The sequence below is a fragment of the Onychomys torridus genome, chromosome 7 (genome assembly GCF_903995425.1).
Source record: "Onychomys torridus chromosome 7, mOncTor1.1, whole genome shotgun sequence".
Classification (NCBI taxonomy): Eukaryota; Metazoa; Chordata; class Mammalia; order Rodentia; family Cricetidae; genus Onychomys; species Onychomys torridus.
In genome coordinates, this window is record NC_050449.1 from 99,588,014 (window position 1) to 99,612,808 (window position 24,795).

The 24,795-nt window shown below is 49.9% G+C and overlaps 1 protein-coding gene across 4 annotated transcripts; it reads right to left on the bottom strand.

Annotated features, from left to right (window-relative positions):
* Nucleotides 1-11,912: 11,912 nt before the first annotated feature.
* On the bottom strand, nt 11,913-22,933 carry Grm2 (glutamate metabotropic receptor 2). 4 transcript variants are annotated; one of them, XM_036194094.1, is made up of 6 exons: nt 22,720-22,933; nt 20,360-20,944; nt 17,259-18,096; nt 14,341-15,416; nt 12,687-12,867; nt 11,913-12,469 (listed from the first exon to the last, which is right to left on the bottom strand). In XM_036194094.1, exons 2-6 carry the CDS (start codon nt 20,807-20,809, stop codon nt 12,396-12,398), a joined length of 2,619 nt encoding a protein of 872 aa, XP_036049987.1. In that variant the 5' UTR covers nt 20,810-20,944; nt 22,720-22,933; the 3' UTR covers nt 11,913-12,395. The 4 variants fall into 4 exon arrangements, with proteins under 4 accessions (XP_036049987.1, XP_036049986.1, XP_036049984.1 ...); XM_036194093.1 differs by lacking the exon at nt 22,720-22,933 and adding an exon at nt 22,499-22,578; XM_036194091.1 differs by lacking the exon at nt 22,720-22,933 and adding an exon at nt 22,499-22,578 and having other exon boundaries at nt 20,360-21,507.
* Nucleotides 22,934-24,795: the final 1,862 nt, after the last annotated feature.

Consider the following 24,795-nt stretch of genomic DNA (forward strand, 5'->3'; position numbering starts at 1 on the left):
TCAGGCTCTCTACATGAGACAGCGGCTTCGGTAGAATCAGTTATCAGCATTTGCTAAAATGAGGGAAAGGTGAAAGAAGACCCTCCCCCCAAAATGAGAATTAGTCTGTATTAAGGGGAAATGGGTAAAATTCATCTATTAACAGAACCTCACGTTGTTGTTTTCTTATCTAGCCATATGTTATTTATAATGGACACACCTGACATGAAAGGAAGCTGTGGGCTGAAACTAAAGATGTGAAAGGGAACACAGGAAGGAGCCTGTCTTAAAACACACTTAATCATCTCTCTTGAGACAGAAGAAATGAAGACAAACCGATTCCTTTCATCCTCCAAAGCTCACACAGAGTCATCAGGGATGAGAGGACCGTATCCTAGAGGGGACACAAGAATTGAAGGACTGTGTGAGATGGGAGAGCTGAAGAACAAAATGCCCAGAGGGCTGAGAGCAGGAGGCTGCCAAGGCTCAAATGCAGCCTCTGATTCCAGAACTGGGTTCTTCCACACTCTGTCTCCTGCTTCTTTAAAGGGGCTTGTAAAGGCCCTAATCTACTGCTTTTAATTTTTAAAAAGAACACACGGAAACACAGTAAAACATTTACATGTGCCTTTAAAGGGTAAAATGGGCATTGAAGGCAATGGCATCCTTTACCTCCAAGACAGGTTCTACAGGGGCTGGAGAGATGGGGAGAATGGTTAGGAGTGCTTGTTGCTCTTCCAGAGGACTGGGGTTCAGTTCCCAGCACCCACATGGGATTACCTAACAACCACCTGTACACTTGTAACTCCAGTTCTATGGAATCCCATGCCCTCTTTTGGACTCTGTGCACACTACACACACGTGGCATAAACAGAGAGAGAGAGAGAGAGAGAGAGAGAGAGAGAGAGAGAGAGAGAGAGAGAGAGAGAGAGATACAAAGGAAAATCAGACTTTAACAAGACAGGGTCTACAGAATGCTAAACAGCAGGTGATCCTAAGGACTGGACTAGAACACTGCACAGGGCTCTGTGGTAAAGGAATGACCTGACAGGTGTGTTACAAGAAAGGAAACCTGAGACCATTCTCAGTGATAAACATAGACATAAAAACCCAAGGAAAATACCAGCCACTTGCAACCATTGTTCCAGGAAAGCAGTGATGGATACCCTGAAAATTCCATCCCCCTAGCTGGGGGCAGGGGGCAGACACACCAGTAACTTCAGCACTCAGGATGTTGAGGCAGGAGGATTTGTACAAGTTCAAAGCCAACCTGATAGATAGTGAAGACTACTATCATCCTTTAAAAAAAAGGAAAAAGACCACTATCTAGTATTTTTTTTTTAAAAAAAGGGGGGGGGGAGCAAAATAAAGACATGGCAGCTTATGTTTATGTTCCCAGCACTTTAGAAGCTGATGCAGGAGGATTATCATAAGTTTGAGTTCAGCTTGTATTATGAAGTGTGTAGGACCGGGCGGTGGTGGCCCATACCTGTAATCCCAGCACTCAGAAGGCAGAGACAGGTGGATCTCTGTGAATTCAAGACCAGCCTGGTCTACAGATAGAGTTCCAAGACAGTCAAGGCTGTTACACAGAGAAACCCTGTCTCAAAAAACAAAAACAAAAACAAACAAAAAGTGGCACAGGGGATTTGTTTGGATGTCAAGTTGGCAAGGATTTTGTGATTGTTAATCTTGCCAATTTAATTATGTTGAAATATGCCTGATATTATTATTTATTTGGTGTGTTTTTTCTTTTAGGGGTTCTATTGCTGTGAAGAGAACCACGGCAACCCTTATAAAGAAAACATTTAATTGAGGTGGCGGCTTACAGCTTCAGAGGTTTAGTCCATTATCATCATGGCAGCAGGATGGAACATGGGAACATGGCGGCGTGCAGGCAGACGTGGTGCTGGAGAAGGAGCTGCTACATCTTGATCCACAGGCAACAGGAAGTAGACTTAGTGTCCCACTGAGCTGGAGCATAGGAGACCTCGAAGCCCACTCCTACAGTGACACACTTCCTCCAACAAGGCCACAACTAATAGTGCCACTCCCTACGAGTTTATGGGGGCCAACCACACTCAAACTAAACTACCACAATGTGTGTGTGTGTGTGTGTGTGTGTTTGTGTGTGAGAGAGAGAGAGAGAGAGAGAGAGAGAGAGAGAGAGAGAGAGATGGGAGCAGTGTTTGTGTGCCACAGCACACATGTAGAGGTCAGAACTGGTTCTCTCTTTCCACTGTGGTGTCTGGGGTTTGAACTCAGGTCAACGAGACTTGCACAGCAGGCTCTTTTACCCACTGGGCCATCTCAATGGCTTGCCTAGGAAATCAGTAAAACCTACTTCTAGGTGCGTGTATGTGCAAATTTCCTACATTATTCATTTTGCTTTGCTGTGACAAAAATGGAATGAACAACCTAAAAGGCTGGTCATGATAATATAGCAAGTGTGAGGCCACCTCAGGCTACATGAAACCCTGTCCTGAAACAAAACAAAACAAAAACAAACAGTCATCTTTGATATGTGTAGGCTTAACATCAAAGTATATAAGGCAAAAACTGAGGGAACTGCAAGGCGAAATATGAATCCAGTGTTATAATTGAGGGCTTAAACATTCATCTATGGAGAAAGCCAGTGCCAGAAGTGATCAGGGCAAAGTGGACTCCACAGCACCGAAGTCTTCACCAGCACAGTAAAGCTAGAGAAAGAGATAAAAGGCTTTGGAGCTCAGGAGGAAGAAATAGAATTGTCTCTCCTTACAGGCGATGCGATCTTATATACAGAAACCCCAAAAGTCAACCAAAAAAATAAGGCCCAACCCTGTGAGACTTACGTAGACTGTGAGGCTACAACGTTAACCAAGAAGGATGTGAGTGTGATCTGGCTGTGCTATCCAGCACCCCACTAAACACAAGGATGCTGGCTCGCCTGGCCAGTGAGGTGGGTGCCCCCTTCCTCCCTCACCACTCCCTGAGTGCTCAGTGAGGACGGCCTTCCTCCACAGAGACTGCTCTTCAGCCAAGAGTATGTATGCAAGTGGCTACATCCCTCTGCTAAGAGATCCGAACAAGCTCCCAGAGTCCACATACAAGAATCAGGAGCATTTCTGTCCACTAACAATGAATTACTGCCCAAAGGCAACAAAACAACCCAGTTGCACTATCATAACAAATGTATGTAGGAATAGTTTTAAAATATTTATTTATGCTTATTTTATATGCATGTATGAATCTTGCATGTATGTATAGGTACACATATGTACCTGTGCCTAGTTGCCCACAGATACCAGAAGAGGGAGTTGGATCCCCTGGAACTGGAGGTACAGACAGTTATGAGTCACCATGTGGGTGCTGGGAACCAACGTGGGTCCTCTGCAAGAACAGTAAGTGCTTTTAACCACTGAGCCGGCTCTCCAACTCCTAGGAGAATTTGGTTGTTAATTTTATGCATGTGTGTTTTGCCTACATGGAAGTCTTATGTACATGTGAGCACCTGATACACTCAGAGGCTAGAAGAGGGCATCAGATTCCCTGAAAATGGAGTTACAGATGGTTGTGAGCTGCCATGTGGGGGCTGGGAATTGAATCTAGGTCCTCTGGATTAATTAATCACTGAGCCATCTCTCCAGCCTCTTTAGGAGTAATTTTAATCAAAGAAATGGAAGACCAGTACATTGAAAACCATAAAACATTGATCAAAGAGATTTCTGACAAAAAAGGGAAAGATAACCCAACCCATGTTCAATAAATTAGAAGAATTCATATTGAAATATCCATCTGATCTGAAGTATTCCACAGATGCAATGCTAATCCCTACCCAAGTTCCAATGGCAGTTCCCACAGACACAGGAAAGAAATAATTCTAAAATTCACATAAAACTACAAAAGACGCTGAACTCCCAGAGTTATCTTGTTCAAAACAAAGCTAGAGATATCATAGTACCTGAATTTTAAAATCTTTCAAGATACAGAAATCAACACAGTTCAGTAGCAGCATATAAACACACAAACAATCAAAAAGACTAGAGGCCTCAAAAATAAATCTTCATAGCAACAAAGCAAATACTGAATGTTTTTTCTCTGAGGCACATGCATGCATGTGCACGTGGTATATGCATATGGAATGCTCATGTATGTGTGTGCAGGCAGGAGGTTGACACTGGCTCATCTGCCTGTCACTCTGCAACCTGTTTTCTGAGACAGTGTCTGTCACTGAACTTAGAACTCACTGATTCACAGAGACCAGCTGGCCAGCAAGCACCAGAGTCCTCCTGTCTCTGCCTCCCAGCACTGGGATTACAGGTGTGCAGTAGCGTGCCCAGCTTTTTACATGGGTGCTGGTATCTGAACTCAGCCATTGTGCAGCAATCACTTTACCAACTGAACCAGCTCTCCACTCTCAAATAACTTGATCTTTTAAATGAACAAAGGACATGAATAGTTACTTCTCCGATGAAAACACACCAGGTACAGAACTTCACTAATCATCAAGAAAATGCAAATGAAAACCAGAGTTACCACCTCATACATGTTAGAACGGCACAGAAAAGGTAACAAGTGTCAGTAAGGGGGTGGGGAATAGAGTCCTCATACACTGTGGGTAGGGATGTGAAATGGTACAGCTGCTGTGGAAAACAGTGTGAGGTTCCTCCCAAACTAAAAATGAAACCATATATATGATTCAGCAACCCAACTTCTCTGTGTATACCGAAGGGAAATAAAATTAGTATATTGAAAAGATATTGAAAGGCCAGGAACTGTGGCACACACCTATGATCCCAGCACGTGGAGGCTGGAGCAGGAGGATCGTGAGTTTTAAAAGGCCAGGTTAGGCGATATAGTGAGACCCTGTCTTTAAAAAGAGTAAGAGAAGAACCAGACGTAGTGGTGCACACCTTAATCCCAGCACTTGGGAGGTTGGGGCAGGTGGATCTCTGTGAGTTCAAGGATAGCCTGGTCTATATAGTAAGTTTCAGGGTAGCCAGGGCTACGTAGCGAGATCCTGTCTTGAGAACAAAGAAACAAAGAAAAAGAGGAGAGGGAGGGAGGAGGAGGGACCTGCACCGTGTTCACTGTAGCATTATTTACAAGATACGGAATTAACCAAGAATGAACAGTCAAATGTGCTTGTCCAATGAGGGGTTTAGACACAACAGACGGTTATTCAGTCATAAGCCCGAATGAAATTCTGTTGTTTGTTACAATGGAGATGCGTCTGCAGCACAACTAAATGCAACAGACTAGTCAAACAAAGAAGACCGTGGCTTGATCTCATCTGTCAGTGGAATCTGAAACAGCCAACACCAAGAGGAGCAGTGCCAGGTGTGGCGGGGCGTGCCTGTGGCCTCGCGCTTGGGAGGTGGAGGCGGGAGGATCCAGGCTTTAAGGTCACCCTCGGCTATACAGCAAATTTGGGCTACATGAGATCCAGTCTCAGCCAAAAACAAAACACCTTCCAAGAGGCAGAGAGTAAACCGTTGACAGCCAGGGCTGGGAGTAAAGGGTAAGGCACCGCTGCTTCATGTGGAGGCAGTTTCGGTTTGCACTTACAGGGCTGGTTCACAGGCATGTCGGTTATAGTTACTAATAGTGTATCATCTCCCCCAAGATTGCTGAGAAGTCTTCCAAACCTCACACATAGGAGGGTAATTATGTGGTGTGATGAAACATAACTTAAGTGGTAATTTTTTTGTCATTTATAATTTACCACAATTTCAAAATCTGTTGTGCATTAATACACTAGCAGTAAACAACTGGAAAAATGAACTGATACTTCGAAAAATCTCTTCTGGTCACATCAAAAAATCAGACACCTAATAATAAACTCAGTGTGATGATTGTAAAACTGCTAAACTGGAGACCAGAAGATAGCATTGGGATTAAAGCTGAACTAAAGGACAAGGGACGCCAAGCCTGTGAACTGAATGACAGTATTGTTAAGATTACAATCGTCTATAAATTCAGTTTTTCCCCAAAGATGGAAGGGCTGGTACCCAAACTTATGTTGAAATGTAAAGGACCTGGAAAGACCATGGCAGTGTTAGGTAGAGAGAGCAGAGAGCCAAAGAGGCTGAGCCTCCGTCATCTGAAGACTTCTCTTCAGCTGGAGGACTCTGACAAGGTGGTGGTCGCCGGGATAAACACACAGACCACTGAGATACAGCAGCGTCCAGAAACAGATGCCTGGTATTGGCCAAGCGCTCTGAGGCACCTCGGTCTGCAAACACTGAAGAAAGGGAGCATTTGTGTCATGGAGAGTAACATTGACTCTTACCTCACACCACAGTGAGAAATTAATTCATGAAAGACCAAAGACTTGATGGGAAATGATAAAACTCTCCATGAACTGTCTGGCATGAAATCAGAAGAGAAGTGACATGGTGAAGCTAAGAGCCCATTCCTCTGTAGCAATGAGATTCCCAGCCTGCCTGACTCCCACTGTCTACAGCAGCACTGCCGAATGACAGGACCCATGGGACCCAGCCCCCCCGTGTCCTATGTGGGGACCTGAGAGTATCAGCAGATCCCCACCATACCCCTGAAGGTGAGTCATTCCATTAAGACTGCAAGAAGGTTGACAATGGGTCAAACTCTGGAGACTGAAGGAATGTTTACCTTCAAATGCCACACCAGCTTTTTTCTTAAGCTTAGAGGGCTCATTCTGGGGAAGAAAACATGTTTTGTGGTGAAGAAATGTATGTAAAGTTCAAGAATTCCTTCCAATTTTACTTTGGATTCATTTTCTTCAATTAGAGTCAAGTAAAATTAAATCCACTAAAAAAATAGACATATGGCATGATCCCATTTTTATGAAAGTATTTCTATCTCTCCTATCTGTAAAAATGCATAGAAATATGTCTAGCATGCTGTACCAGAAATGTTAATGACGGTTATATTTGAATCATAAAACTTGAGGTAATACTTTGATTTTCTTTTTTGTACTTTTATGCAATGCTTAAATGGTTTACAGAGAGCAAATACTGGAAAAAATTGTTTTTCTTAAAAAACAAAAAAAGAAAAGAAAGAAAGGGAAAAAAATCCTAGGCCAGGAATGGTGAAGCATTCTTTAATCCTAGCACTCAGGAGACAGAGGCAGGCAGATATCTAAGTTCAAGGCTTGGCCTGGCACATAGTGAATTCTAGGACAGCCAGGGATACATAATGAGATGCTGTCTCAATCATTATCATCAAGATCACCATCCTCAACATCACAATCACCATCATCATCCCAGTCATCACAATCAGCACCATCAACATCCCAGTCATCACAATCACCATCATCATCACCATCATCACAATCACCATCATCATCACCATCATCACAATCACCATCATCATCATCACCATCATCACAATCACCATCATCAACATCCCAGTCATCATAATCACCATCATCATCACCATCATCATCACCATCATCACAATCATCATCATCATCATCACCATCATCACAATCACCATCATCAACATCCCAGTCATCACAATCACCATCATCATCCCAGTCATCACAATCAGCACCATCATCACATCATCACAATCAGCACCATCATTATCACCATTTGTCTTAGCTGAGTTTTTATTGCTGTGAAGAGATACTATGACTACTGCAACTCTTACAAAGAAAACATTTAATTGAGGTGATTCACAGTTTCAGAGGTTCAGTCCATTATCATCATGATTGGAGCATGGCAGCATGCAGGCAGACGTGGTGCTGGAGGAATAGCAGAGAATCCTACATCTTGTAGGCAAGAGGAAGTTGACTGGCAGTCACACTGAAGGAAGCTTGAGCAAAAGAGACATCGCCCCCTCCCACAATGACACACTTCCTCCAACAAGGCCACGCCTCCTAATAGTGTCACTCTCTTCGGGGGCCATTTACTTTCAAACCATCATACCATCTCCATCAACAGAATCACCATCTCCATCATCCTCATCACCATCATTACCATCATTATCATCCACACCACTACCACCATCATCCCCATCATCACCACCTCACCATCATGACCATCACTATCATCACCACCATCCTCATCAACACAATCATCCCCATCACCATCATCATCCAATCATCATCATCACCACCATCCCCATCACCACCACCACCACCATCCTCATCATCACCATTATCCCCATCCCCACCATCCCCACCCCCATCATCCTCATCACCACCATCACCATCATCCTCCCCATCCCATCACCACCATCATCCCCATCATCCCCATCATCCCCATCAATCACCATCATCCCTATCACCACCATCCCCATCACCACCACCACCATCCTCATCATCACCATTATCCCCATCCCATCACCACCATCATCCCCATCATCCCCATCATCCCCATCAATCACCATCATCCCTATCACCACCATCCCCATCCCATCACCACCATCAGTGGTCCTGACATCTTGGTAAGAGCCCTCAGGGTTTCGTTTCCATTTTCTCCCTCTTCTTTCCTATCTTCCCTATTTTCCTCCGTTTCTCATCCCTCCTTTCTTCTGGCCCTGCTGTTCTACAGCTAGCCTCTCTCAGACTGAGGACACTTCACCTTGTCATGATTAACTGGCCCATGGGCACGGGTTTTTTCCTTTCTCTGGTGAGACTTGGGCTGGAGACATTTTCAGAGGGTTTTGAGGCCCTTGGCAAAACCTTCTTCCCCTTCCCTTTTGTGAGCTTCACAGGAGCAGAGGAGGCAAGAAAGATTAGTTGGAATGGGACAGCATGGGGAAGGGAGTGCCCCTGAATGCCACTCAAGGAAGTGTCCTGTCCCAGGGATGCTGGGGGATGCGAGAGTATGGATTTTATCCCTGACTCCATTCACTCTTTTTGTCACCACACCTGTGCTCAGTAGATCACCACCCACCCTCCTTTTTGAATACAGTTATTGTTTCAAGGGCGTGCTCCTGGACAGGGCTCATATGTTGGGGGGCATCCATCATCAGAACTGCCCTTGTCATGTGACCATCCCCCTACTCTTGCCATGCCAGGTCTTGGGGACTAGAGATCCTGAGACACTCTCTCACAAGTTCCACGATTTGGGGACCAGTAAGATACAGGTCCACAAAGACAGAGTGAAGGGCTTCCCTGCTGTTCTCACAGGGCCAGTGCAAAGGACAGATACAGGACAGAAGTGGAGCCGGGAAGGTCTTTAAACAAAGCCATCAGTGAAACACCCACACCATTGTGTGAACTCCGGTGCTTCAAGCAAAGCATGTGGGGTGATAGTCAGATGGTCAGTTTACCACGGTGGACATTTCCAGGGATGAGTCACAAATGTTTGGTATATCTGATCCTCAGACCCCGGAATGAGCAGGCCGCTTTGAGGACTCCATGCTTAGCAGAAACAAACACAGCAGGGTCCCTATGCTCCTGTCCCTTTTTAAGAAGATGTGCAAAGGCTCTGTGAGATGTGAGATGTGGCATTGAAGAGAAGAATAAAAGAGACGTAAATCCAAGACACTGAGGACAGGAAGTGGGACTTGGGATAAGAAGATATGGCCTGATCCTCGTAATTTGCGGTAAAAACTGAGAGTTGAGGAGTAAACACCAAGATTCACTGCCCATAGGGCTGGGGAGATAGTTCAGCCAGTGATGTGTTTGTGATGCAAGACCCAAGGCCTGTGTGTTCAATCCTTAGCCCATGTCACAAGCCAGTGTGGTGGCTGTGCCTGTAATCCCAGCCCAGGGAGGCAGAGACAGGCAGGTCCCGGGACTCGCCAGCCTATAATCAGTGATTTTTAGGTTAAGCTGTCCCCCAAGACAAAATGGATATCTCCTGAAAAATGACACCTGAACAACCTATGACCTTGATGTGCACGCTTGCGCTCACGAGTGTGCACACACAGATTCACAGCCACAGACTATAATCATGAAGCTTGTATCCACGGGGCAGGAGAGAGAAGAGGGGAGGGGAAAAGGGTGTAGTGGACACGTGAGGTAACAGGGCCTTAGGAATTCTCCACCCATTTCTTATGTTTCTCTCTAGATTCCCAGCACTCAGGCTCTTCCTCCCTAGATGGTAGCATGGATAGACTGAGATGCTGCACTGCCACATACCCTTTGTCATTGTTTAGCTGTGTGCCCATGACTAATATATAACAATACTATACATACATACAACACACACACACACACACACACACACACACACACACACACACACACACACACAACATGCTTGTTTTAAAAAGAAAATCCCTGAGGGATACCAGCAAGGGCACTCTTAGCTTTCCCGGGGATCCAGAGTGAAATCAAATGCCCTCTGGGTGGAGGACAGCCAGAAGACTCAGGAAAAAAACAAAACAACATACTGGGAACAGGATGGCTGCTCCAGTCACCCTAGCGCCCTACCCTGGGAACAAGCCCATGTTCTCTGGGACCAGGGAGCCAGCACCTATATTCCAGCTACTCGGACAGACTTGGCAACATGAGCTGATGAAAATGCAAGAGGCTCAGGTTAAATAAGAAAAGTTATTATTTTATCTAAGAAACAGAGACCTTTTTTTATACTTAGTATAAAGGTATTTCCCGAATACTGTGTGGAACATATATCTATACAAAAAAAAAAAAAAAAAAAAAAAAAAGGAAAGAAAGAAAGAAAGGTGTTCTCTGTTTATAACCTCCACATCCCATTTTTCTTTGATCCCTCTACCCCACAAGTTGGTAGAAGTTTTTTTCTGCACTTTTTAAAATTGTTAACCCAAAGTTCCAGAAACTCACCAGCCCACAGAAGCCCTGCCTGCCCACAGAAGCCCTGGAGTAGCCATATTCTTCCAGCTCTGGGCTCACCACCCTCTAGGCCATGGGAGCTGCAGAGGCCTGTCCTGGGAATAGAAGCTGAGGGTGGGCCTTTGAGCCCTCTACTGGTGAGTTCCAGATGGTGACCATGGTAGATGCCTGAGGCATGCCAGGCTCGGCCACCAACCCTTCAGGTCAGAAGCCCTCCAGAGACTGCAACATACCCTTTTCTAATGCCTTCTTGCAGAACCCATCCACAGATGGCCTTTCCAGCCCTGCCTCAGATGTCTTCAGCCCCCTGCCTCACCCCATCTTTGTGAGCCCCTCTCTGGCTTTGTATGTACCTGTGAACAAGGAACATACCAAGCAATGCTGGGCCTGTCTTGGCGGCTGCCAGGACCCAGCACTGGACAGCCCAGAGTCAACACTCATTAGCAGAATTAATATTAGAAGACCAAGGAGGGAGTCCCCAAGTCAGAGATATTGTTAAATAAACAAATAAAGGGGCTTAATGGTTAAGAGTATTTGGTGCTTTTCCAGAGAATTCAGGTTCAATTCCCAGCACCCACATTGCAACTGACAACCATCTGTAACTACAGCCCCACAGGACCTGATGCCCTCTTCTGGCCTCTGTGGGCACTGCATACATGTGATACAGAAGACGTACATGCACACCTTTAATCCCAGCATTTACTTGGGAGGCAGAGGCAGGTGGATCTCTGTAAGCTTAAAGTTAGCCTGGTCTACATAGTGAGCTCTAGGCCAACCATGGGACACATAGAAAATAGACTGTGTCTCAACTGGCCCCCCAAACCCAACAACAACAACAAAAACAAAACAAACAAACAAACAAACAAAGACAAAAAAGAAACCCTACTTCTAGACAAAACACTCATACACACACACACACACACACACACACACACACACACACACACACACCCAAACAACTAACAACAAAAAGACACAGCTACAGATGCCCCTCAAGTGGTAGCATTCTGCCTTGCCTAGCACACATAAAACCCCTGCCCAAGAACCAGGCACAGTGATTCATGCCTATAATCCCAGGCCTTGGGAGGTGGAGGCAGGCAGGTCAGAAGTTAACGTCATCCTCAGCCCCACAGCAAGTGTGAAGCCAGCTTGGTATACATGAGACCCTGTCTATGAAATTTAAAAAAAAAAAAAAAAAAAGTTTAAATAAAGATACTTTATTTACAGATAATACAAAATAAACCAGGAGACAAATTACTGGGTAGGGAGGGGCGGGGATGACCCCCACGACAGCCATCCTCTCCATCCCAGAGTGACTTATAGAAAATTAAAAAGGCCTGGGCAGGGCTGGGCTGGAAGCACCTTTACTGTTGGGGGTTGGGCCTGCCATCCTCAGCCACACTGATCTAGAGCACAGTGGACGCTGACTCTCCCCTCGGAGTCCCAGGCCTGGCAAACACGGGGCATAGCTACAAGGGCAGTTGGTGGTCACTGCAGAGGCTTCCCGGCTAAGGACCCTGGCTTCTTACCTACAGGGCTGGGGAATCAGTAGGTGGGAAAGTGACTCTAGGGGCAGGCATGGGGCGGGCGTTATTGCAGTGCTCCAGCTAACTTCCTCCTGGCCGTGGAAGAGGGTTTACACTGGGTTCGGGAGCAGCCATGTCAGGGCAGGAGTGTGGGGTCTTCAAAGCGACGATGTTGTTGAGTCTACCACCTCACGGCCGTTGCAAACAGTAGGAACAAACTGGGATCCAGACCCTAGGGAAAGGTAACCAGAGGTTGGGACTGACCCCAGGAGGCAGCGAGAATGAGGGCCAGCCACCATGCCTCTCACTTGTATCCAGTGTTATCTTGAGAGTATCCCATTCCCAGACAAGGAATCTCAGCGTGAAGCCCTGGGGAGTGGACCTCTCACCTCTCGCCTGGGAGCTGGGCAGGAAAGGGAACCTATGAGGGGAGGGTTGAGGAGGCTAACCTTGACCAAGGTTGGCGCTGGCCCTGGGGGCAGTGCTTCCAAAGCGGCTGGTAGGTGCCCGGTGGCTCACCACGTTCTTCTGTGGCTGGAAAAGGATGATATGCAGCTTGGGTGCAAAGAGGCAGCCGAGCACCACAGAGCCGCTGAGGCTGACTGACACGCACATGGTAGTGGTCTGTACCTGTGAGGGGTGAGTGAATGAACAGGCACAGGTCAAGGAGGATGTTCCAAATGCCTGGGCCTGGGCCCACGACCCCTCCCTAGACCGAGGCTGGGAAAACTAATAAGCATCCACTGAACGGACCTTTGGCCAAGCCTCAAAGAAGGGTGATGACTATCCCAATGTCAGCCCCCAACCCCACCCCCGGTTAATCATTTTCCAAGGCATACCAGGATTCTAGCTGCACTGTGGACATGAAAGGGTGCATGTATGCATAGGGATGTACGCATGCAAGGGGTGCAGGTATGGAGAAGGTTCATGTAGATGCATGCACATCAGTGTGGGTGTATGTGTGTGGTAGTGAGTGTGCAGAGCAGTATGTGCAAGTGTTTGTGGGAGGGGAGGGATGTCTGCGTGGACAAGATTTGTGTGTGTTCTATGTGTGCCAGGATGTGTGTGCACACACTTGTAGATGTATAAGGGAATGTGTATGCATCTTCACGGATGCAGGCATGTGTGATTGTGCACAAGTGTATACATGCATGGTTGACTACTGTGTACCTCCGGTGAGTCTTCAGCTGCCTAGAAGAGGCATGCAAATGCAAATCATATGCAAATGCAGGCTGAGTCAGAGCAGATTCCCGCCCCAGCCTTGGCCACCACTACCAAGCAGGTGGCCCAGCAGGTGCAAGCCTAGCCCAGCAGTCCCCGCCCCAGCAGTGCCCCACCACACCTCTGTCTCTGGGAAAGGGCCCCCACCAGGGCTTTTGCCACAGTTTTCCAGATCCGTTCATTGTTCGGACCATCAGTTTAGACCCTGCTCTGGACTCACAAGCTGAGTGATGGAGCCTGGGACTGACTCTCCCTGAATCTCTACTTCATCAGTTAAGGGGGGGGCGGGGGAGCTGTGGAATTTGAGTCATGAGGATTAGCCAAGATGATCCTCTCATCATTCAGAGCTCAGCTCACCTGCCACCTCCTCAGAGCGAGACCTTCCCAGGCCAGCTCATCTGAAGTAGCTGTTGCCGGTTGGAACCCCTTTGAGACACTCGGTGCCAGTTGGAACTGTTTGCTTGAAAGCCACCAACTGGAGCCTGGTTATCACCTACTTTAACGTTTCTCAGCCCTCTTCTAGCAGCTCCTCCTCTACCCTCTGTCTTCGTTTGTTGACCACCCCTCCTCCATCTCCAGATGACCCCTCATTGGAACAAGGCAGAGCCCGCCCTCACTCTCCGGAGCGGAGCGTATTTCTGCAACCCCAGCCTCTCCCAGGTTAGGGGATAGCATCAGAGTCCTGTCACCTGACCACCATCACCATCACCCACCCCCCCCCCCCCCCGGCACAAGTTCCCACCTCCCTGGACATTTCTCCGAGCTTAAACCTTTCATTGGGGTCCATTTGAAACTTTAGAGTTAGCAGCAGATAGAACGAGATGTCAGGAAAGAGTGGGTCCAGTTCTCCACCCCCTCCTACTTTTGCAACAGACGGCTCACCCGATAATCACTGGAGGTGACATAGAAGATGGGAAGGAAAGCCAGCCAAATGATGCAGGTGGTGTACATGGTGAAGCCAATGAACTTGGCTTCATTGAAGTTCTCCGGGCACTTTCGGGTCTTGAAGGCATAGAGCGTGCAGAGGGCGATGAGGAGCACGTTGTAAGCCAGTGAGCCGAGCATGCTTGCATCACGGTGGTTACAGCGCAACGTCACGACTTCTCGCCGCTCAGGGGCCGTCTCCTTGCCAATGCCTGGTGCCTCTACCACCAGCCAGGCAGCAACAATGAGCAGCTGGCCCGAGATCAGTGCCAGGCAGATGGCCACCTGTGAGGCGGGACTGATGAAGCGAGGCCGCTGGGCACCCTCCCGGGCCCCGCCAAAGATTCGAGCAATGCGATTGGTCTTGGTGAGGAGGGCTGAGTAGCAGACAGAGAAGGCAGTGCCCAAACCGAGGCGCCGTAAGGTGCACACTGCCGTGGAAGGCTTGGCAATGAAGATGAAGGTCATACAGTAGCAGAGGAAGACACCTCCCAGCAGAATGTAGCAAAGCTCTCGACCAGAGGCCTTGACCACAGGTGTAGCATTATGCCTTACAAAGACACCCAACACAAAGAGGGTGGCCAGGGCACCTAGGCAGGCAATGGTGACCGGTCCCACTGCCCAGGCATCACCCCAGCGGATATACTCCTGGGGCAGCTCAAAGCAGCCAGTCAGACTGGCATTAGGCCAGTAGCCCAGACCACAGTCAGCACAGGTGAACTCGTCCAGCCGGTACTCATAAGGCTGACAGGGGATGCAGAGCCAGCAGCAGACCTCACCTGGCTGCACACTCTTCACCTCATTCTGAAGGCAGGGCTCACTACAGCGAGAGGCAGGAAGGGGGCCGGCTGATGGGGAGGCCCATGGGATGAGGCTAGTGTCCAGGGTCAGACCTTCTGCCCAGTAGCCTACCTTCTGGTAGCGATAGCGCCCACTGCCTGCCCGCAGATAGGTGAAGATGTTGTAGCGGCCAATACCATCACCAAAACGGTCAAAGCGGACCTCGTTGTGAGTATCCGCTGGGCGGAAGGGGGCTGGGAAGGAGGAGAGAAGGAAGAGGTTGTTAGACTGGTGGGTTACTCTGAGGTGGCCTCAACCTTCACCCTCAGCTGGAACCTGAACCCCAGAGCTAGGGCTACCTACCTCTTTCCAACACTTCAACCCCAGCCACGTTTCTAAGGCGTTTTATAGCAAACTATGACCCTAGACTCCAATATCAAAACTCAGCTCTCACCACTCTAAACCCCAAATGGGCTTGTACCCATCCTCTTATGACTTGCCAAGCCCAATCTTAGACTTTAGTCTTCAAATTCTAACTTTATCACAACATGCAACATAGCTCTTGGCCAAAAACTTAGCAGAAATCCCAAAGCTAAACTGAGTCTCTAGCTGCAACACCCATGCTAGCCCCAGTCGGTCCTAACTGGTCCACTGCAAACTGAATCCCAACCTCAGTGGCCACTGAAACCAGAGCCTTCCACAGGATGGCCACTGCCACTCTCTACCTCCTAATAACCTCCTGTCACTCCGTGAGCAGTATTGACTGGATTCAGGTTTCATCTGCCCAGCCCCTGCTTCTGCTACATAGCCTCCATGTTCTTACAATCCAACCTTACACAACCACAAATTATGCCCAAGTCTAGCAACAGCTCCAACAACTCCACGAGACCCCAGACTCTAGCACGAACCCCCTATCTGCTCCTATCATAGCTCTGGGTGTTGATCTTAGTGGAGTTACGCTCAACACAGGTTCCACAGCTACTGAGTTAGCCAACTCCAAACCAGAGGGAAAAAACAATCGGTATATCTTCTGTTTTGGCGAGAGTCTCACTCTGCAGCCCAGTTAGCCTTGGGCCGGCCCACTGGCGCTGGGATTACAGGCACGAGGCATCACACCTAGCCAAAACATTTATTTTAAACATTCAGTTATGGGCTGGTGAGATGGCTCAGCAAATACATGGGCTTGCGGTCCAGGCTAATGACCTAAATTGGATTCCTGGAACATGGATGACCAGTTAAAGCAACAGGGAGATGAGTGAGGGTTATTGGGGAACTCTATTGCATTTTAGATAAGGCATCAGCACCCTCAGATTTCAGTCCCCACAGAGGTCCTAGAAACAGCCTTTCCGCCGCCAGGGTGCTGCAGACACTTGCCCACTTGGTCTAAGTCCCGACCCGTGAGTCTACGCTCTGTCTGTCCTGGCAGCTTCTCCCACGGCACCCCCAAAGATTCTTCCTGAAGCCAGGCACAGTGGTTCTGCAGCTCTTGCTCTCCTTAAAACTGGAACCTCAACTTTTGCTTTGAGGGCACTTTGTCTACTTTGAGTAGAAAAATCAAGATTAGGACTGGTGTGATGGTGCGCACTTGAATTTCTAGCACTTGGGAGGCTGAGGTAGGAGATCTGCCTCGAGTCTGAAGCTGTCCTGTGAGTTCGAGGCAAGCCTAAACTATATAGCATGACCGTACCTAAAGAAAAAAAATTACGTTTACAAAATCCGTCAAGATTAACAATAGAAGTTTCACCTATATGGGGTGTCTTCCCTATGGTTCACCCTCAACCTATCCTGACTCAGACTCTCACTCTGCCTTAGAATTGCTTGGGTTCCCCTGGCCAGATAAAGAGCCAAGAGCTAGAGGGTAATGTCCAAGCAGAAGGCAGGGATCCTAGAGTCAGGACCAGGCCAGATGCCACTTTCTAGAAGATTCTCAAAAAGTGGAACCTCAGTCCTGACTCTAGATGGGGTCCTCTGCTTATTGTCCCTTTATCCTAACATACACAGACCCCGATTATGTCCTTGTAAACATCCTGTGTCTCCTTAGCAAGAAGTAGAACCTGAAGGCCAGCAGGCTAACAGACACCAGCCAGCATTATTACCATCAAACTTGACATTGAGCACGAAGTCTTTGTAGAGGCGGCGCCCGTTGACAGGCCTCATGGCGTCACAGAGGTGGGTGGTGTTGGGACAGAGGGCACGGTGCATGTTATGTAGAGCGTGGGCCATGGCATACACTGCGTTGACCACAAACATTATCTTAGACTCCTGTTCGAAGGGCACAGCCCGAAGAGAGTGGGCCGCACAGTCTCGTTGCCGGAAGCTGCACTGGAACCTCTCCTCCCAGAACTCACGGAACCAGGGGTTCCGACTGTTGTTCCAGGGATCCAAGCTCTGGAAGTAGGAGGCAAAGTCACTGATGGGATAGGAGGCCAGCTCAATGGTGATGGCACCCAACGCAGCCCCTTCACTGCCTGCTACCACACTCTCCAGGGCCCCCCAGCCGTCGCTGGCCACCCAGATGAAGCTGGCATTGAGGCGCTGAGTGGCTGCAAGCAGCTCACGGGCATCCTCGGACCGGGTGAAGAGCACAGCGACCCGGGCACTGGGCTTCTGCATCAGGGCTCGGACCACACCCTCGAAGGCCGCCCGGCTCATGGCGCGGCCCACCTTCTCCGAAGTGGCCACGCAGATGTTTCGTGCACGAGCCTCCAGCTCAAAGGCCTCGATGCCTGTCTCACCATAGTCCCCCTCAGACGCCACCGTAGACACGTATGTCCAGTTGAAAAAGCGGAGAATCTCAGCCATGGCCTTGGCTTGGAAGAAGTCTGGGGGCACAGTGCGAGCAAAGTAATCGTAACGGGACTTGTCACTCAGCTTGGCACTCGTGGAGGCATAGCTGATCTGTGGGATCTGAAACAGCCGCAGGAGATTGGCCACCTGGGCAAGGTTAGAGAGGGCAAAGGTCAGAGAACAGTTTAAACAAGCACTAAGTCAGTCCCCATACCTACAGAATCTTGGGACCAAGTGCCCACAGGTCACCTCTGAGGGTTCCCTATCTATGAGTCTGAACTTGATGTGTCTTCTGCCTAGGGATTGAGAATCTCTCTCCTCCCCAAGGACTGAGAGGGAGAACACACGAGCTGAACCAGATACAAGGCAGGGGAACCAAGGAAGAACTGGGGCACAGAGAGGCTAGCACTCGACTGCACCAGTATAGAGAGACAGTGGGCGGCATCTGGGATACTCAAAGATGCCAACCTCTCTCATTGTTTGGGGCAGGTAGCCCACCTTTTTAAGTGCCAATTCTCATGGGAGGATGGAGAAATGTCACCCCAGAAAGAAAGGTCTAGATCTAAGGGCCCATGGCCCAGGAAACCCAAGCTGGTCACAACTAGATACCTAAGCCTCTAACTACTGACTGCCTGACACCCCACTTCTTAACCTTTGGTCCCTATGGCCATGAGAATGGGGTTCATCCAAGAGCTTGGTAGATGGTGGATAAACAGAAGTACACATCCTACAGGAGAGGGCTAAGACCCTGAAATTGGGATGTGAGCTCTCAAATGGTCTAGAGCTCAAGTATCACCTCCCACATTTTCTTCCTCCGCACCCCTCTAGTAAAATTCTCCCTGAGTCTCAGGTTCCCAGGCTTGAATCACAAGTTGCTGAGCAGTTGAAAATGACCTGTGTGGAGGCTTTGGTTCTGGCATGTGGAAACTGACAGCAGCATGTGGAAGGTAGAGGGGCTAGAATGGGGGGGCAGTCATTAATGGACCAGCATAGTCCAAGGACTAAAGGCTGGACTCTGCTGACCAGGACAGGAGAAAAAAGCAGCCTGACTCTGGAAGATGGGCCCTGCTAGAGAAAGGAGGCTCAGGATGGCGAGGAGGCGACCGTGCTTCTGGAGACACGTGCATGGGGCCCTGGAGAAAACTGTGGGAAGGGGGGTTGCTGGTAAAGCACCCCAGAGTCCCCTGAAGACAGCCATAGGAGGCTGCCCACCCTCCGCTTCAGATATAGGTGCTGGCTTAGCCACACCTGTCCAAGCAGCCACTAACGCCTCCAACAGCTGGGATTAGCAAGACAGGTTCCACCAGGTCCTGACGCTGCTTCATTTCTCCTACACAATCGTCCCAGGTCAGGGGTCTAAACCCCACTTCAATGGCAATGACCTCTCCTAAGAAACCAAGGCCCTCACCAAGGTCCCTAGATAGTCCCCAGCCCTGATTCCAGTTCTGCTCTGATCTCTCTGCACCTGCACTGGACACAGTCAGGAGAGGACATCGGTGAGGACACCCCGTCAGGAAGGGGGAAGATCCCAGTTAGGCCAAAGCAGCCAAGTGAGGCCAGCGTGCAGTCCAGAGTGCAGTGGAAAGTCGGCTGGATCCACAGCTGAAGCCTAGCAGGGGCACCCTCTGCTGACCCCTTGTGGAAGGACAGTGGTGGTGGGGGTTCCCTAACCTTCCTCTCCCTCAAATTCTGCATCACCTCATCCAACTTCTCTTCCCCCTGGCTCCCACCTTGTTTCTTTGGCTGCTCCAGGCTTCCGTCTACACTGTCAAATCCAAATAGAAAGGATCTGGCCGACTAGGTGGAGAGCCCTGATTTCATACTTCCTTTTGGTTACCACACTGATTTATGACCTGCTTCTCCCTGAACCTATTTTTCTTGCCTATCAAATGGGTTAATACTGATATCAGCTCATATTGACTCTGCCCTTATGACTTGCCAGGCCCCATGATACACACTCATCATCTCATGAAATTTCTACTACAAACCCAAAAGTAGAACATGTTATTAATCTATTTTATAAAGAGGAAGTTGAGACATAGAGAAAAGAAAGAACCTGTCTAGAGTCATGTTATCAGCATAATGAAGAGCCAGGATTCAGTCCTGAGGCTGACTTCAGAGGCTGCCTAGTAACCCTTTTGGGACATTTAATATCAGGGGTGTGTGTGTGTGTGTGTGTAACAGTATGCTTCTGTTTTTCTCTCCTTTCCCAAAAGGAGTTTCTCTTACAGAATCTCTAGAAACAGACCCTATCATATGGCCAGGGGAACTTTCTTGCCCTTTTGTAAGAAACTCGTGAAAGGATGACGCTTGGTATGCTTCCAATCCAGGAAGTCCCTGCTCATCAGGAATGCTGGATCTCCCTTTCCAGCCTCCCCTCCTAATACTCATTTGGGTGATTTCCACGTACCTGGATGGAGACATCACTGTAGGAGCCACCAATGACACCGGTGATGGCTGTCGGAGCATCGCTATGGGTGGCGTAGGAACCATCAGGACAGATGTGGCGGGAGCCATCAGCACCACGACTGAGTGAGGCCCGAACGAAGTCCAGCGCCTGCTCCAGGGCGTGTGTATCCTTGGAGCAGCTGTCGAGGATGTGTGCACCCAAGCGCACACCAGGCAGCAGGTGGGGGTCGCGGTTGATGCGGTCCAGTGCGAAAAGCATGGCCTCTAGGCGCTGTATGCCACGGTGCTCATTAACAGGACCGCACTCCTCTGCTGGGCCACCTTTCTGGTGCACTGGGAACAGCCCACCCAGCACCAGGTCCCCCTCCAGGGTCAGCACCTTCTTGGCTGGGCCCTCAGCCACAGCACCCCACAGCAGCAGCAGTACCAGAAACCCAAACAGTGATCCCATGGCCCCAAAAGGGATGGCTAGGTCCAGCAGACCAGGGTCTTCAAGGGATGAGGATAGACTCAGCAAAGGCAAAGAGAGGAGGAAACGGGGGCCAGGAAAGGACAGACGCGAAGAGAGATAGGAAGGGACCAGCTCCTGCAGAGAGATAGAGACCGACAAACAGGGAAGAGTAGAGCCAGACAGTGGCTGCCCCCCTTTATCTCCAACTTCCCCTCTGACTCTGTTCCTCCCCACATCCCCTTCCCAGGTACTCAGGAGTCATGAGGACAGTGATGTCACTAATTATTCTGAGAAGCTCCCAGGCTACCCCCAGAGGCCTGTCTCTCAGCTTTGCCATCATCTTGGCTAGAGATGGGCTGCGGGTCCCTACCAAACTCAGCAGAGGGCAGGGAGGGAGGGACTGGGGGCCCAGGCAGAGGCCAGGGGATCCAGCCATTGCCAAATCCTACATAAACCAGAGGGCCTACACTAACCTCCTAGGAGATCCATTCAGTAGTAGCTGAGGCCATGGCAGTTACACACTCGGGGATCTGGCTCCCATCCTGAGCCTCGGATTTGCAGAGCAGGGGCATTGGAAGACCCACCACAGGGAGGGAAGAGGCTCTATGGGACAGTTTCCAGCCCAAGAGAAACTGAAGCCCAGGTGAACACCTAGGGTCCTAGACTCTGGTTCTTAAAGGGCCAGTCCCCAAAGTCTCCTAAATGAAAAAGAAATGGAAAACCCTCAGCCCAGTGAGACAGCAAGGTGGAGGGACTGGCCTCAGAGAAGGTACCATGTAATTAAATGTCTTAAGTCAGCAGAGTAAAGAGATGTGGATCTATGTGTGTCACAGGTGGGGGACGATTAACCTGGTGAGACCTCTGAACAATGATGGAGCTGAGCTGTGGATGCCCAAGCTTTACATGGGAAGCCGCTGGAGACTTGGTGTCTCCATTTCTTCACTCTCTCCAAGCCCAGCAGATGCCATTCCCAGCCTTCCCCTTCTCAGCCTTTGACCGACATTAGAGTTCCCCTCCTATCCTCTTCAGCCTGCATCCTATCATCTGTACCTACTCATCCACCCTCTATTAACCCTACACAGGCAGGCTCTTGAGATCATGCAGACTGGGAGAGGAAACTACAGCTTAAGAGGACAGCAACTCGTTCAAGGACCCCCATCCTGGCCACAGAGACTAAAGCTTCTCAGTGGGTTAGTGTTCTGCTTGTACCAGGGCAGGGGAACTGGGAGCCTGTGAGGACCCCAAAGAAGCAGCTCAGCCAGGCAAACAGGAGAAAGAATCAGGAGTGAAGCCTAACACAGATGGGGCAGAAACTCAGGGGAGGCCCTGATGGAAGCTGAGGCAGGGAAGGGGGCAGAACCTGGGAGTCCAGCTGAGGGGCAGGACCAGAAAAATCTGAGAGGGCAAGCGAACCTGAGAGGCTGAGACAAAGACAGAGGCACAGACAGAAAGAAGGACCAGAGGACGCTGGAGCAGGAGGAACTGGGAAGCGCGATGCAGGGCGTGCGTTCTCTTGGGAAGAAAGGCGGGGTGCCCGGGACGGTCTTCCCGCTTCCCGGAGCTCCCAGAAAACGCTGTCTGGACGCATCGGCCAGGGTGCTCCAGAACTCGAGGACCCGCGGGGCCCCGGGATGTGGGGTCAGGGCTAAAAAGGTTGGCAGTGACCGCGGCACCACAGGCTAACCCTACCTGGCGCGCCCAGCTCTGGCGCGGGGCTCCGGTTCCCGCTTGCAGCCTCTCTCGCTGGCTCTGCGCTCTCCGCCCGCCCGCCCTGCCGCTTTCAATCGCGGCCTGCCCCGCCCCCGGCCCCGGCCCGCCCCCAGCCCCTCCTCCGTTCCTCCGTTGCTCCGGGTCCTCCCCCACCCCCACCCCCCGCCCCAATTCGGCCTGCACCTCCCGCTTTGCCGGACCTCTCCGGGGTTCCTAGCCCAACGCCTCCAGCCGCTTCAGCAGCTCCGGCTCTTGACAGATCCGCAGGGCCTGGAGCTGTCCACCGTGTGGTGCTGAATCCTCGGGCGCTCCCACTTTGCGTTAGAGCAGGTGCCTCTCAGCCCCCTCTGCCCCTCACTCAGACTGGAACCTGGCAGGAACAGGGTATGAGGCACTGGCCTGGGAAGGTCACTGAGCTAGCACAGCGAGCATAGTGTTATGGGTTCCTACATGCCACAGAGTAAGAGGTGGACCCTGGGGTTGAGAGCTAACACTGGAGCATAGGTAAAGGGGTACGCACACAGGAGGCAGGCGGGGCACTTGAGAATGGGTTCTCAACCATTCTCTCCATCCAGTGACGGCAGCTCGGTCTACATAGTAGACAGGCCCTGTGTGAGACCTAAGGCCTGAGTCACCAGGAAGAAAAGATTAGGAGGAGGGGGAGGTCAAAGGATGGGGCCTCCTCTTCCTTCCTGTAGATGACCTTTAAAGCTGCTGACCCTCCCCCATGAATCTCTGCTCCTGTGTGTGAAGGGCATTTACTGTAGGGGTATCAGGCCATGGGGGTAGAGGGGCTTCAGGGAAAAGGACTGGAACTAACCCTGAGTGACCTGATGGGCCTGGGTTAGGGGTCAGAAGGGCAGGGGGTAGGGGAGGGGGGTTAGACGGGGAGGTGGCTGAGGAAAGGCTCTGAGAACTGGCTGCTGCGTAGGAGCTGGAGCCTGAGCATGAGCCTGAGCAGAGGGAGGACAGCTCTGAGAAGATGCTCTTGACTCTTCCCTCCCACAACAGGATGGGTAGGGGGTGGTGGATAAGCTCTGTAGTGCCAGTCTGTGCTGAAGGATCTGGGGAGGTCTGTGCTCAGATTTGGCCTCTGAGCTTGTCCTATCTGGCCCCAGCATCTATACACCCCAACAGGCACTGGGGCACAGCATCCCTACAACCCTGAGGCACTGACGGCTCTTCCACAGGTGTCAGTGGAAGCCAGGTCAGCTCAGCTATATGCTGGTGAAATGCCATGCCCAGAACCCTTAGGCATCGCTCCCTACATGGGCATGTGGCATCTGGGGCAGAGGGATGACAAAGATGGGCCCTTTTCCTGGACACAGCAACTGGATGCCCCTTTGCTCTATAGAGAACACAGCTTTTAAACAAAACAGACACATCAAACCCAAACAAGCCCAACCACTAATGGGAGACACGGTGGTAGCAGGGTGAGGGCTCAGAGCTGTCAGACCAAGCTGGGCAGACAGGCAGGCTGTCTTCCAGATCCAGCTCTGCCACCGGCTGCTCTCACCCTTTCGCTGGCTCAGAGAGACTGCTCCCTGGGGTGAGTGAGTGATGGGCCAGGCTCTTAGAGCAGAGGGGTTGCCAGCAGGAGGGTGCTGAGGTGAGAAACTGCGGAGAGATCCCAGCCATACTTCCAGCCCACTCACCAAGGCAGCCTCACCAAAGACACAGGACTTTCTACACAGATGTTGACGTACACAAGAAGCCCATCACATGGCCTGCAGCAAGCAAGCTGCAGTATCCCCTGCAGCACAAGATGAAGGACAACACTCAGCGTTGTAGCCACCACTCCTGGCTGGGCACACCAACAAAGACACATTTCACCAAACACACACAGCTGTACTCATGTACACAGTTACACATACACAAACGTAGCCATAACCATACATGTGGACAACTCCCCAAAATCTGCATATATACATATACATACAACTGCACTTAGAGACTTAGCCACATAGCCGCAATCACACATACATACGGATATACAGCCATACAAACATGCCCACCCCAACACGGTAGTAATCACGGACACACAGCTACACTCATAGCTCTATGCATGGAGGTACAGTAAAACACACAATTTTACACATAAACACACAACCATACACACAGGCACACCCAGCTGTCTATATATGAAGTCCACATAAATGCTTCCATCTAGATAGCCTCACATATATAATATGTATATAATCTAAATGCAATCATATAGACAGAAGGAACAGCAACATACATACATAGCCACACAGCCATCCACACATATGTACAGC

What these genes read in the sequence shown, in the direction of transcription:
- Grm2 (XM_036194094.1), bottom strand. Translation starts at nt 20,809, where the DNA reads ATGGGATCACTGTTTGGGTTTCTGGTACTGCTGCTGCTGTGGGGTGCT. An exon ending in ACAGTGATGTCTCCATCCAG is followed by an intron (nt 18,097 to 20,359) that starts GTACGTGGAAAT and finishes AACCTTGCCCAG; the next exon opens with GTGGCCAATCTCCTGCGGCT. An exon ending in TCACCTCCAGTGATTATCGG is followed by an intron (nt 12,868 to 14,340) that starts GTGAGCCGTCTG and finishes CACCCCTCACAG; the next exon opens with GTACAGACCACTACCATGTG.